We start from the raw sequence: 15,191 nt of genomic DNA on the forward strand, positions 1-15,191 counted from the left end.
ATGGAGGGATAATTTCTGAGTGAGTTCAGAGAGTATCTAGGGGTATGTGAGCATAACTCTTTATGTGGCTTTATTCCCAAGTCCATGAAAGATGACTTCTTGTTGGTTTGAGTAATGAGAATTCTGACAAAAATATATAATAAGTTATGAGACCACAGTATTTGGCCTCTACTCTCAGTTTATTATCAGTGGATTTGTGTAAAAGTAGCTGAATTTTCAGATCAAAGTTCAAAACTCTATAAAACAAAACAAAACAAAACAAAACACACAAATCTGCAAGTAACTCTGCCTTTCCAGGATCTGGCATGCAACAGCTTTATTAACATAGTTCCCGTGTTCCTCCACTATCTTACCCCTGTGGCCAGATTTCTATTTCCTGCAAACAATTGCTTTATTTTTCTCCCTCTCTTTTTATTCTAATTGCAAATTGCCCTTTTACTTCTGGGATGCACCCTATTATAGAGTCTTCAGAGGAATCCTGGTACAATGGAAATGGGATTTAATAGTCAAACAGGAATATAGCAGTATCTGTCTCTTCTTCCAAACCCTCTTAGAAAATAAGGATTATATTGTAAGCATCCAGTGCTTGACAATAATTTTCCTTGAGGATATAGGTCATTTACTTCCTTTCTGTTTCCCTCCTCAGGCCAACAGAGGGTTTTGCACTTGGCGCATTGTAACTACTAGACTAATTCATATTGTATGTAAATGCCAATTACAGTCAAACCAGGTTTCTTATGGCACACTTTGACCATTATTTCCAATTTGAAATCCTTTGGCTTCATCTATATTGCATTTCCTAAGGCTTCTTCTCTGGGTTCTAGTGAAAGTATATCATTTTGAATGTTAATGATTGGGTTTTTGTGCTGGCTTCTAGGATATAGGCTTGGAATGATAATCTAAAAAGATATTTTCAATTCCTATTTTTCCTAGAACAAAATTTGCAACATGGATAAAAAGTTTGAATGGTTAAAAACAAGCATATAAATATGTTTCTTAGAAAACATCTTTCTTTTAATCCTGGTTTTTATTGGATATTTTATGAATTTACATCTCAAACATTATCCTCTTTCCCCCTCTTCCATGCCCCCTCTACTATGAAGATGCTTCCATTCCCATCAACCCATTTCACCTCAACACCCTTACATTCTCTTCTCATAGTGGTTCTAGTTGCTCATGACACACACAGATTTCTTTTGGCTTGATATTTATTACTTGATATTTATTTGTCTTGTGTATGTTTGGTGGATGCTCTACTTCTTGATCTCTGTTGCTGTCTGCGTTTTATGAATGTGAGATGGCTGTGGGTTGCTTGGTGACGTGTACTTCTGCATTCCTATCTGCTGTTGCCACAGGGTGCTGTATCAAACATACAGATATGAACTATAAAAGGGCAGTTAATGAAAGAGTCTGCAGGAAGGAGAAGAGCTCAGTCAGGCATGAAGTTTGGTGAAATCCCTGGGCATTGGAGTCAGAGTAAAAGAAAAACTCTCTGCAAGTTGTTTAACGTTTGTTTAAAATCCAAAGTTAAAGAGGAAATAACAGAAAAACGATCTATAATATGAAACTTTTGTAATATCTCAAGTAAAGTGTGAAAAGATAGGAGGACACTGTTCATACTTTCATCATTTTCCCGGACTATGTTTTAAAACCAGGAAAATTTCTAATACCATCATATATCAAAGCATCATGTTGCTCATAATTTTTCCCTTTCTTAGATAGAAAACATTAGTCAGTGCAATAATTCTAGTTCTTGGTATCAATTTCTCACAACCATGAACATGGTCACACCTGATATAATAAAATTTTTATTCATTTACGTAAAATTCTGATAAAATCTAAATATGTTGCTTTCGGAAGAAATGTATTTATGCTTGCTTTTTTTAATTTTTATTTTTAACATGGGCAAGTTTAAGATAAAAGAAAGCATTAATAGAAAGGAATTCTTCACTAGTGAATGGTGGCTCATGTCACTTTCGTGATTTGTGTCCATGAAGAATGTCAGTGGTGAGGACTAGAAGAACTCTTTGCAGTAGCCATTTATGTCACTGCCTCGGCTGACATCCTTAGATGTCTAGATTCTGGTATCATCCACAACATTCTCTGTGATTTGAGAAAATCTCACACCACACCAGTATCTATTTCTTTTTTCTTTAAACTTTATTTTATAAAACAAAGATAAAAGGAAAAAAATTTTAAACATTTTTGCATAAATGTATACAAATACATTTTTGTCAGTGCTTGGCTTTTTTTTTCTTTTTTTTTTAAGGTTTGATACACTGCATTAAGGTCTTACTAGTTACAATGAGCAAAAAGTACATGTATCTATTTTTAAGGCCCTCATTTGTGTTGAACCCAGTTCACCACAGGCAGTAGGCCACCTCCTCAGTAAGTTCTCTAGGAAGTGGTACAGGGATAGCTTGGCAAGTCAGAGGCCTGTGCCTTTGTCCTAGCTAATTCAGAGATAAAGGAAAAATGATTATTGAATTACAGAAATCAGATACCTCCCTGAACAACTTATTGAAACACTATACGGAATATGAACAAACCGTGGAATGAATCGTTTACTCCTTTTGGCGGGGGGGATTTAGAAGCCAGTTAAGGTATAAACTCAACAATCCTCTTAGGGATAAAAGTGAGAACAACATTGCAGACAGGATTCCGACTGTCATTCTGGTCTCCAATTATGGATCGACATATAAGCATGTGCTAGTTCACTTTTTATGGCTATAGCAAAATACCAAAGGCAGTCCAATTTATGAATAAAATGCATATATTTAATATACTGTCTTGGAAGCTGAAAGCTCATAACTGAGCTGTCCCAATAGTTTGTTTTTGAGTGTCCATTTACTTCTATGGAATCAAAACAGGGAGAAAATATCAAAAAATGTCATCAGAACAAGAAGCCAATAGCCTAGAAATTCCACAGTTCAGTCTGAGATCACAGTCCCCTTGTCTTTAAGTCTTCAACCACATACACACTTCAGACTGAGGATTAAGCTTTCCACCATGAATATGTGGAGAACCCCTGGCGTCTTAACCACAGCCAGACCTCTGGAAGATAATGTATTTTAATTTTCGCATGGTGGAGATAGCAGCTGAAAAGAAAAGTGCCTCCCAAGTTTGTCTTTGGTTTTACATCGTGGCTTACAGGATTTAGTCACAGATAAAATTGTGTATAAACATGAGACACTAGAAGAGAGGTGAAAACCAGAGAGCAGAACACAGGGACTCATGTGGAAAGTGAATGGATTGAAAATAGGAGTATGACAGAAATGCATCCGACACAATTGTGTACTCGCATCTCAGAACCACTATTTAACAGTGCCATGCACATTAAACATCTATGAGGAAAACTAAAATAAAAGCAGAAAATAACAAAAAAAATCCCCAATAACAATGAGAAAAATTCTGTTTATCTGCATGGAGTATAATAAATAGATACACAGAGCATAAAACTGATGAGCAATCACGGTGCTTGGGTCCTGCAGGAAAACACTCCTTGAACTTGCGATGCTGCTGGTTTTATGTTTGGTAATGTAAACATTACTTCCTTCTTCAGAGTCATCTGAAACAGTGCACTCTTCCTGCCAAGGCAAAAAAATGAAACTTCTGGAAGTGCATTTTCCATAGGGTCTATTACAGTTAAAATTGTTTCAGGAAATGAATTCAGTCTGGAAAGAAGGCCCTGCTTCATGGCAGACAACAGGATTTCCAGACACAGCTGAGGCACAGAGAGAGTCACTTAAAGTGGGGACTATTATTTTTTTTACAACTCCCAAAGAAAGTGTATTGACTAGACATGCAGGAAGGAAAAAAGAAAGAAAGAAAGAAAGTAAAACAGAACTCATTACATTGAATCTGACCAACCCACAAGGGGCTATGTAGGCCAAATAATAATTTTCAGTGAAAATATGATACTGAGAGAAGGTTATATTGAGGGTACGTTTTATGCTTTTGCTACAGCGTTTTATCCTAATATTTTTACAAATGTTAGACAAATAAGCACCCTGTAAGATTTCATAAAGATAAACATGGATATTCTGTCTCCCAAGCATTAATCACTGCCTAATGAACAGTCAGAGCCTTCTGAATACCAAGCTGTTCTGAAATGAAATTTTATTTAGAGACTTCACTTCCTGACTAATAAAGCAGTGGTGTGAACAGAAGATGTCCTCTAAAACATCTGCTTTATTGGCTTAGCTGTCGAGTCCTAAAGCACAGCATGATTTTAAGATGATTACCATTTTATTATCGTTACGGGGTTCCTTATTTTCAACCAGACCAGGATTTGTTTTTCCTTTAAGTTATGGAAAAGAAGCCAAGGTGGATCTCAGAAAATGTGGGTACATCACTCACATCCCAGATGAAACAGTTCAGGTAGACGGTGAGTTTAGCTCATTCCTTCTCATTATCAAGTGCAGCCCGTTGCCTAAAGGGTTGAGAGGACTTGACATCCAGGCAGAGCTAAAATGCCAAGACTTGGTTATTGCTTTCACTAAATGAAGGTGATATTGCTTTTCCTCTGAGCTCATGTACAATTTACATCAGAAAAAAATCTTTCATCCTAATTCATAATTTCATTAATGGTATACTTCTATTCTAGTGGATTAATAATCACGTTTCATTAATAGAAAGACAACATGATTTATTTGACAATGAACAGAGTTGTTTATTATGACAAAATTAAACATGGATAGCAAAACCTAAGGATCTGTATCTTTGATTCTAAGTTATGAAAATATTTGAATCACTTAGTTTTTGAAGGATTTTTATTTTATATTAGTTAGAAGAGAATTAAAGCTTCTTCCTGTCCCAGCTGCCATCAGAGAGCAGTAGCCATGGCCCTGCCCTACCCTATGGCCATGGGCCTTAACAAGGCCCACAAGGTGACAAAGACACAGCTGGCTGGCACCAGGGGTGACTCAACAGCACACCAAGTTCCTGTGGGACATGGTCTAGGAGGTGTGAGGCTTTGCTCCCTAGGAACGGCGTGCAAAGTGTCCAAAGACAAGCGCACACTCAAGTTCATCAAGAAGAGGGTGGGCAGACCTATGTGCCAAGAGAAAGGGAGAAGAGCTGAGCAACGTGCTGGCAGCCATGAGGTAGGCTGCGGCCAAGAAGGACTGATGAACCCTTGGCCCCAAAAAAAGATCGTCTCCCCCACTTTGTCCACCAAAAAAAAAAAAAAAAAAAAAAAAAAAAGAGGAGAATTAAAAAGGGCCATATATTTTTGCATTAGATATTAGAAACATTGAAGAGTTTGATTAACATATGAATTTTTGTACATTTCTTCTGCACTCACATTTTACCTAGAACGTATATGGAATGAGCAATTTATTCAAGGATCATCAATAAGTGTTTTAAGTTACATGAAGAATAATGAAACCAGAAACAAATCAGAAATGATGGCCATAATTTAAAAAAAAACTAGAAATATGATTTTTAATCATATTATCTCAAGTATATGGGGATAATAATAATTGTTATTATAGAAGCAGGAAATAGAATACATAAGCATTAATCACTAGTAAATCTCAAACCTTTATTCTCTTAAAATTTCTAGACTTATTAAAATCAGGAAGACTTGATCTTCAATATAGCTACAGTGTCTTCTCCAACACATATTTACAGCTGTTGAAAGGAGTTTCTATATATTTAAGACTTCAATATAAAACTTAAAACTATTTACAATATAAGAAATGTAGAAACAGTCATAATTTTATGGTCACATAGTAAACTTCTGCACTAAATTTTTCCTTCTCAAACATAATCATATGTGCTGCTGATTTCTGAAATAATTCTAACTATAGTAAATCTCTGTATTGATTAATATTAATATCCTGGTTTGATATATATCTGTATCTATCTTTATCTATATCTATATATCTATATTTGAGATTATAATAAGGTATTTCTAAAATTATTTTTGTATTACATGTGGAAATAATTTCTACTTATATAAATAAAATTCCTAGGATTATTACTATACAGAAAATAAAATGTACACTGTGATATAAATGCTTATAGTTATTTTTAATTTATTATTTTATTTAAATGAAATATAATTACTTAATTTCCTTCTTATCTCCTTTCTTTTACCTATTCAATGTTTATTTTCCACCTCAATAACTTCTATCAAAGGCACAGCCTCTTCTTTAACTATTCTTGTTACATATATACATAACAAATAGACTTTGAAACATTCTGCCTGGTTCTTTCAGTCTTGCCTGTGTGCATATATGTCTAGGGATAATAACTTGGTATTGGATAATACCGTCGAGATGCTCATTCCAGTGGAGGACTCAATCTCTTTTTCACAACACTTGTTCTTGGCATGTAGAGCTAATCTAGGGATAGGTACAGTGAGATTTTCCCATCTATGCTGGGATGTCAACTTGTGTCCGGGTTGTTTTCAGAACTTTTTGGGGCAGCCTTGCTGTACAGATGTCATGGGTGTTGCTCCTCTATAAAAGCTAGAAGGCACAATCTCACAGAGTACTCCCTGGTCCTCTGGCTCTCACAATCCTTCTACCGTTCCTCTGGGATGATCTCTGAATCTTAGATGTAAGAATTGTAGGGACATCCTAGAGTCAGTTGTTCCTTGCTATTTTATTAGATATGCCTTTCTGTAATGATATCTTTCTGTTCCAAAGAACAAGTTTATAATAAGTTTATTTGATGAGAGGTGAGATCTTCACTAAGTTGTGGGTGTATTTATAAGAGTTATAAATTATATTAGTAGAGAGAAGTGGCCATGTTCTAAGATATATGACCTCAGTATCCACATAATTCCTCCTGTGTATTGTGACTTCAGTTCAAATAGATCTCTGCTGGTTATCATCACTATATTTAGCACCACTGCTGCATTTCCAGAAATATCTTGCTATGATGGTTATTATTATGTTTCATAAATACCATAACTAAATTAGATTGGGGACTTTTTTTTCCATTTCTTTGAAAAGCATTCATTCGTGAGGGAAGTTTTTGGTCATATATAGCTCAAATCTTCTGAGTACAGTATACAAAACACTTGGTGTCTTCAGAAATAGGGCTTTCCTTTTAATGTCTGGGGGCAACGAAGTGGAATAGCAATAGGTTCAGTTGTTTTAGTGCTTTTAGACTCTCTGGACCAAAAACTTGGAATAAAGGGGCTTATGACTGCTACTGGGGTTTATATATATGTCAGTCTACCCTTGAGCTTAGATCCTTCCCCTAATTCAACTATAGGGGTCCCCAACTTTAATTCAATGGTTGGGCATCTGTTTCTGTCTCATTCAATTGCTGGTAGGGCCTCTCAGAGTCAGCCTCCAGTATATAAGCACATCATAGCATCAGTAATAGTGCCAGATCTTGGTGCCCCCCCTACCCCCTGCGCGAGATGTATCCCAATCTCTTCTCCATTTTTGCCCCTGCAGTTCTTTTAGACAGGAATAGCTCTGGGTCAGAAATTTTGACTGTGGGCTAGTAACCCTGTCTCTCCCCTTCAGGCCCTGTCTTTCTACTGGCCCTGTATCTTTGAGTCTTTAAGTTCCCTCTCCCCAATGTAGGGCACTTTACTCAAGTTCACTCCTCCTGGGTCCTTAGACTTTCCCACCTCTGAGGTCTCTGGACTTTCTAGAGGGTCCCCCCACCTCCCAGCTCCCATCTCCCGATGTTGCTTATCTGCATTCATTCTCTTGGCCCTCTGGGTTTCTCTTCTGTTTCCACCTCATACCTGATCCTTTTCTCCTTTTTACTCCCACTTCGCTCTGTCTCCCCTGAGTGATTATCTCCCTCCCTATTCTAAGTGGAATTGAAGCATCTTCATTTGAGGCTTTCTGCTTGTTTTACTTCTTAAGGTCTGTGGGCTGTATCCTGGGTGTTCTGTAACATTTTGGCTAATATCCATTTACCAGTGTGCATATACCTTGTATGTGATTTTGGGCCTGAGTTACCTCACTCAGAATGATATTTTCTAGTTCCATCTTTTTGTCTGCCAAATTCATAATATTCTAATTTTTAAGACCTGAATACTGTTCCATTACATAAATGAACCACATTTTCTTTTTTTTAATTGAACAACTTTATTTTTAAAAACATAGAAGAAATGTACAAATTTTAAACATTTTTGCATAAAAGTATATGAATTACATTTTCTGTGTCAATTCTTGGTTCAGGGTTTGTTCTAGCATCTGGCTATTACAAATAAGGCTTCTATGAACAGCCATATTTCTTTTCTTTCATCTTAATGCAATACAATCGCCTATTTTCTTCACATATGAGAAAAGAACAGTATCTTTCATTAATTGATATGGCTTTTGAACTATCAAAGAGTTATTCTATTAATATTAATAATAATACCAAAAATGATTGATGACATTTTAGGGTATAATTTTATTTTATACTCTCTCTCTCTCTCTCTCTCTCTCTCTCTCTCTCTCTCTCTCTCTCTCTGTGTGTGTGTGTGTGTGTGTGTGTGTGCTCCTGTCTCTGCTTCTTTTTGTCTATTTGATTCTCTCAGTTTCTCTCTCCATGTCTTTCCTGTCTCTCTGACTTCCTTCTCTGTTGCATCTCAGGTTTTGAGGCAGAGTCTTCATGAAGTATTTCAAATTAGCTTAGAATTGCTAATTCTCAAGTCTAACCACAAGAATGTTACCAATGTAGTTGTGAACCACTATACCAAATTCTTTTTTATTTAGTTGATTAAAATGTAGGTATCAAATATATAATTAATTTGTTTAAGAGTCCTTAAAATTTTCACCTGGACTGATTAACAATTAAACTAGATTAAGCAGAGAAAATTAAATTGGCTTTATTTAAAAACACCATATTTTCCAAATTTCTTCATTGCTCAATATGTGAACCAATATAATGAATGTATGAAATCAAAATGAGGACAATCTAAATGTTGTGTGTAATAATTAAAAAACAATCCATGCTAGCCATGCTCTTGCCAACTATGCTCTAGTAACATGATTTACCTGCCCCCATGGTTTCCATGAGGCATCTACCCAATCACTATTCCCATTGCTTAGGAATCTGCTATCTTTCCCAGACATCCACCCCTTTTTCTACCTGTCACAAATCCCTGTAATCCAGTAAATCAGATCTAGGACATCAGGAGTTCCAGCAGGTCAGGTCAGTTTAGCGTGTTTGTCAATGAAACTCATCAAAGCTCTACATTGTACAATGTAAATATCAATACACAATTTAAGTATCATCAAGATATCTGTATGCATTCTCCTATTCTGTGCAAGGTGTACAGACTAATTAGAATGAAATTCTGCTCCTTCTTTGCGCATGTAAAAGACAGTCTTTTAAGAGCCAATTTTAGTAATAACCAATCAATCATAAGTCCTTGTTTGTGCCACATCAGGGATGGCACAAAGAATCTTTACCTTTTTTTTTGTTGGATTCTATTGAATCTAGTTCTTAAGGGGGTCTGCCTGCATCAAATTTGATTCATATAACTCTGGGAGGTATTCAGAGTCTCTTCACCTTTTCTAAAAAACACAAATCTGCATCTCTTTTATCTGGTAACCAGGAAGTCCCTGGAACCCAGGAAATCCAAACTCTAGAGACTTGTAATCTATCAGTCAGGTTTATATCATTAAATTCTCAGCCCACAAAATGTCCACACAGTGAACTCAGCTAATTGATATTGATACAAGCTGCCCACCTAGATTGTACAAATTGTCCTATATTGTTCCATCCCTTCTATGATATTTATAGCTACCTGTGGCTATCTAAAGCCACATAGATCAGGTTCACCCTTTTCTTTCTACACCTTCTCTCCTTCTCCCTCTTTGTCCCTATCTGTCCTGTCTCCTTTTCTACTGCTTAGTCAGAGACACTAGCTTTATTTTGTACCTGCCCTCACCTGCATATAAACAACAATTCCCATCTAAACATGGTGTGCTGGAAACAATTAAACATAAAATGTATAAATATTACAAAAATCAAAAGACCAGTTTAACAAAGTAATAATAACATGTAATAAACATAAGTATAATGTTACATGCCAAAAGTAAAAATATGCATACATAAAATAATCCCTTAAATATTATAAGACTGATCTGGTTGATTATCTGAATAGTAATATTATCTATTTAATTCATATTCAAAGGAACTTTGGGAAGAAGCTGAGTGCTGTCTGGCATCCTGGAGTCATTGAACAAATTTTATCACAAAAGAATGCCAATGAAATAAGTGAAGTTCTTTGTAATATAACTATGCAAATGTACAAATTATCACTTTTCAAACCTGTTATTCTTTCTGTGATTAGTTCAGTTCACTACTTTTGTCAGTATCATTTGTAGAGATATAAAAGCAAAATTTTAAGTTAAAAGTAAAATTGGCTTTTTATACTAACTGGTGCCATTGCTTTAAGTTCTTTTTCTTCATTAGGATTTATAATCATTTGGATGTAAAGAGTGATTAAATGACCTTGAAAAATAATCTGAACAGGACACCGGAAAGATTAATTTAACATTAGTGTTACATAGAAAATTTACCACCGTAGCCAATGCTCTGGTTTGGGGCAGACCTTGTTCCTATCTGTGATGTACGTATTTGTTAAACAACTCTGTAGTTCTCTTCCTAACCTTGCTTTTATCATTTCAGATTTGGATTTATTCTTCATAGAGATGAATCTGCACTACACAAAATTGATCTTGAAACAATGTCCTACATCAAAACAATTACCCTGAAGAACTCAAAGTGCATTCCTCTTTCCTTGGCATACACCCATCTGGGAGGATACTACTTCGTTAGCTGCAAGGCGGATATCACCGGAGCCATTCCACCACAGCTTGTCATAGACAGTGTGACTGACTCTATCATTGGCTTCAACAGAGATGTGACAGGCACTCCTTATGTCTCTCCAGATGGACACTATCTTGTCAGTGTAAATGACGTGAAAGGTCTTGTCAGAGTCCAATACATCACCATCCGAGGAGAAATCCTGGATGCTTTTGACATCCACACCAACCTGAACATATCTGACCTGGCCTTCCAACCATCCTTCACAGAAGCTCACCAGTACAACATCTATGGCAGCTCAAGCCAACAAACAGATGTACTCTTTGTGGAGCTCTCCACTGGGAAGGTCAAGATGATCAAAAGCCTCAAAGAACCCCTCAAGACAGAAGATTGGCCCTGGAGCCCGAAAAACAGGCATATCCAAGGCAGTGGCCTGTTTGGACAGTACCTGATGACACCCTCCAAAGATTCTCTCTTCATTCTGGATGGTCGCCTTAATAAGTTAAACTGTGAGATCACTGAGGTTCAGAAAGGAAATACAGTTGTTTGGGTTGGTGATGCCTAAAGAGCCCTATTACCTAATTACGGAGGAAAAGTTTTACAGTACATTGCACTTGATCCATATTTAAATTACAAGTTAACTTTTCCAAGTTTATATCCTAGTCAAAAGCCCCTCTGTTAAAAATAAAAGGCTAGTTTTCTTTTCCTTTTTTTACAATGATATTGGCTCCTTAGAAACATTTCATACAATAATTAGAAATTACAGCATTTGCGAGAATCAAACATATAGCTATATTTTAAACCAACAAAATGAGATTTAAAATCCTTTAAAAAATATACTGCAGGGAATTTCTGATGACTTAAGCATCATGTCATTCTTTAAGGTGTTTTTTTTTTTTCCTGTCATTTTGCTATGCTTAAATGAGAAATAAAAGGTCGTGTCAAACCTTAAAATTCTTAATTCAAAATACTCTGTCCCGTCCACTGTTTAAAATCTTTTGTGCCTTGAAGGAAATGTCATGGGAGAAACAAAAGGAAGGCTAAACTCTGCATATTGGACAACCTCATAGCAATGAATCTACTGTCATTAAGAAATGTTTATAACTTGTACCAAATCCTGCCTTCAGGCATTGGTTTGACCTTCAATGAAATGTCATGTGAAGGCATAATTTGGCCTTGGGCTGTATACAGATGAGGAGCTATCCAACATACACTGTACAATTTGCATCGTGCTATAGAAAATGAACAGGAAGGGGAAAAGTACATATGGTAAAAATGTTTGCAATGTATTGTGTACACATTTTGCTTTCATTCACTAGAGTGCATTATAGCATTGGTGTATATTTATCTGGGAATTCAATTGCTTACAGAAGATTTCCTTCTTTAGTATCAGGATTGACTTTTATGTAGCCTAGTGTTGCATAAGTCAGGAACTTTCTCGGATCTTGGAGGAAAGCATGACTGCATCTGCACAGAAAGACCACTTGTAGGGAGATTGACAGTGAGACAAAGCTGGGACCACTCTCTGTAGTGCAGTGACCTATGTCCTTTCCAGACAACATTCATTGGTTGGTCCAAACAAGATGAATGGTTTTCAGCAGAAAATGGTAAGATGAGCCCACGGTGGAAGGTGAACTCCACTGCTTTTGCTATTTAGATGTTATCTACTTAACAAGCCCATCCTTTATCAGTGGCTAAGATGATTTCTACTCCTGTATATTCTCAAGCAACTTCTAACAGTGTGCTCTAGCTTTGACCCAAAAAAGTCTCTTGAGATATATTAGAGAAATAAAAATGACTGCCTTTGTCCTTTTTCCTAAAGGGGAAAATAGAAAACCAGTAGAAATAGATTAATACCAATAACTGTAATTATTGGAATAGGAGAAAACAATCCAGGTGTAAGGGAATACTGTATAATGTTTGAGAATCTTTTCTACTTATTTTTCTTCTTGTTGTTGCTGAAACTGGTAATGAGCTATTGACGTGGTGTCCATTTGCTGAAGGTAATCCAATGAGGTCTTTTTTAAAATACAAATTTTATTCAAGTTGAAATTGTGTACAACTGAATAGAAACTTGGAATTTTATAGTGTGCACTCTCTTATGTGTATATAGCACCATGGGCTGAGTGATAATAGATCTCTTCTTAGCTTAAGGAAACATTAAGGGAAATAAATTTAATAAACAACAAAAATCAGCCTGTGTTTTTACAGATTGAGTCTGTCTCACTCATTAGGGACTTCCTCCCGTGGGAACATGAATCATGCAGTGTCTTTGTGTTAATGATTTGGTGTAAGTCTATCCTGTACATCTACATCTTCTTTTAGAAGCTTTTACCATGTGGATGCTGTCTGTTGTCACTGCTTGATAAAAGAATAAACGTCTTATGTTTTATTGCTTGTGTCCTTGAAAATAATTTACTGTTCATATTTTAAGCCTCCATGGGCTCCAGATATTAATGAGTGTTCCAGGTTATTGTAAAGATGAAGGCCAATCAAAGAAAGTTCTGAGTCAACTTTTCACAAGATATCAGTCTTCCTATATCTCCATGTTATGGGGAGTCCATCAGAGAAGACTACTCAGCCACAATTTACAGCCAATTAAAAGGCTTTTCTCCAACAGGTTTACCTCATGACAAGATAAGCAGTTAGATTTCATGGTAGGTTGGTACAAGCAGGGAACTTGACAGAAGTCAAGATAAATTGTCCAGTGCATTTTAACCTCCTTCAAGAAAACTGGGAATGTCAAGTATTAGTCAAACCTAAAATGACCTCAGTAAATACCAGATGTAGAAATCTCTGTGTTGTCTTGCCCTGTATACTTTTAATATTCAGTATTCGTTTAAAAACCTGTATCTTGTGATGTTTGCTTCTTCAGAATCTTTCCTATAGTAAAAGAATTAGGACAGAGCAGGTCCCCAAAAGTAAACTCGAAAGCAATACTTTCCTCCCCATATCTATAAATAATAAACACACAAAGTCACCTTATATTTTTTTCTTGTTGAGAAAACCAGGGCCTCAGCTTTTTTAGGCAAATGTTCTCTAACTGAGCCATGCTCACTGACTGATCCACTTTTCTTTTTTTTTTTTTTTTTTTTTTTAAGCAGAATAGTTAAAATCTGTATTTAGAAACTGAGCTAAAAGTTTACGTCATATTTACGTTCTCATTCATGTGGATATTTCTTTCTTCAAAGACAGAGCAGAGATATCTGACCAGACATAAGCCTCACACTGCAGGTAGTGACTAACACTGTATTCTAGTGTCCATCTCAACAGTTTTATGCAAAAACTGAAAGTGAAGGAAAAAATAGGAAAATTACTAGAAAGAGGCTACAGCATCAGAGCATGGGAGACAGTAGAAGAAAACAACAGAGTTAGAGCTGTGAAGCAAGCAATATGACCAACAGAAGGAAGGGGGCACTTACATGTAAAGGTCTACACCAAAGCAGAATATGGGAAGTTGACAGTTATTGGGATGGCAGCTTAGATATACTAAAGAAAATAATGGCTTGTGGTCAGATTCTGAGACAAGGACACAGAATGAAAGCCCTATAAAGTCTGGACTACAGTAGAGGCTCAGCAGTATTTGCAGGGCTGACTTATAGTTATGTTTGTAAAGGATTTACTTGCTACATAGATTCTCCAGATATCCCAGTTACTGCTATCCAAGGCACTTCTTTCTCCAATGTTTGTGGCTGGATGTTTGCCGGGGGGGGGGGCAGGGGGAGTAGAACTTAGCTTGACCTCTGGCCTCTATGTGTAGTAATACCTCTGGCCTCTATGTGTATTGACTTCCACACACAGATGTACACACAGAAACAGACACACACACACACACACACATAGAGAGAGAGAGAGAGAGAGAGAGAGAGAGAGAGAGAGAGAGAGAGAGAGAGAGACAGATATACACATACACACAAATACTGTATAAATGAAAAGAAATCCTAGTGATAGCAGCATTAGACAGAAACTGATGAAAAGGCCATTCATAGACCATGCTAAGGAGCCATCCCATCTTCAGACACACCCCCTGCCCCCCCACAACAGAGACACACATACACACTCACTATGGCTGATCCCAAGAAGTGCTTACTGACAGGAGTCTGCTATGGCTTTTCCCTGAGACATTTTACCAGCACCTGACTAATACAGATGCAGATATTCACATCCAACCATCAGGCAGAACTCAGGGACCCCATTCAAAGAGTCAGGGGAACGACTAAAGTAGCTGAAGGGGGTTGCAACCCCATAGAAAGAACAATATTAACTAACTGGACCACCCAGATCTCCCAAATACTAAACCATCAACCAAAGAGGATACATGGTGATATCCATGGTTCTAGATACATATGGAGCAGAGATTGGCCTTATCTGACATCATTGAGATGGGAGGCCCTTGGTCCTGTGGAGGACTAATGCCCCAAAGGAGAGGGATGGGAAAATGGTGACGC

General features: G+C 36.7%; 1 protein-coding gene across 3 annotated transcripts in view; it reads left to right on the forward strand.

Annotated features, from left to right (window-relative positions):
* The window catches only part of FSTL5 (follistatin like 5), a gene marked incomplete at both ends in the record, with an annotated part of 572,330 nt that extends 561,022 nt beyond the window's left edge, over nucleotides 1-11,308 (forward strand). For all 3 annotated transcript variants that reach the window (XM_080915373.1, XM_080915374.1, XM_080915375.1), the window contains one exon: nucleotides 10,606-11,308. In XM_080915373.1, coding sequence (XP_080771499.1) covers nucleotides 10,606-11,308 — 703 coding nt within the window. The remainder of the gene's footprint in view (nucleotides 1-10,605) is intronic.
* Nucleotides 11,309-15,191: the final 3,883 nt, after the last annotated feature.

Source organism: Micromys minutus (genome assembly GCF_963924665.1).
Source record: "Micromys minutus genome assembly, chromosome: 4".
NCBI lineage: Eukaryota > Metazoa > Chordata > Mammalia > Rodentia > Muridae > Micromys > Micromys minutus.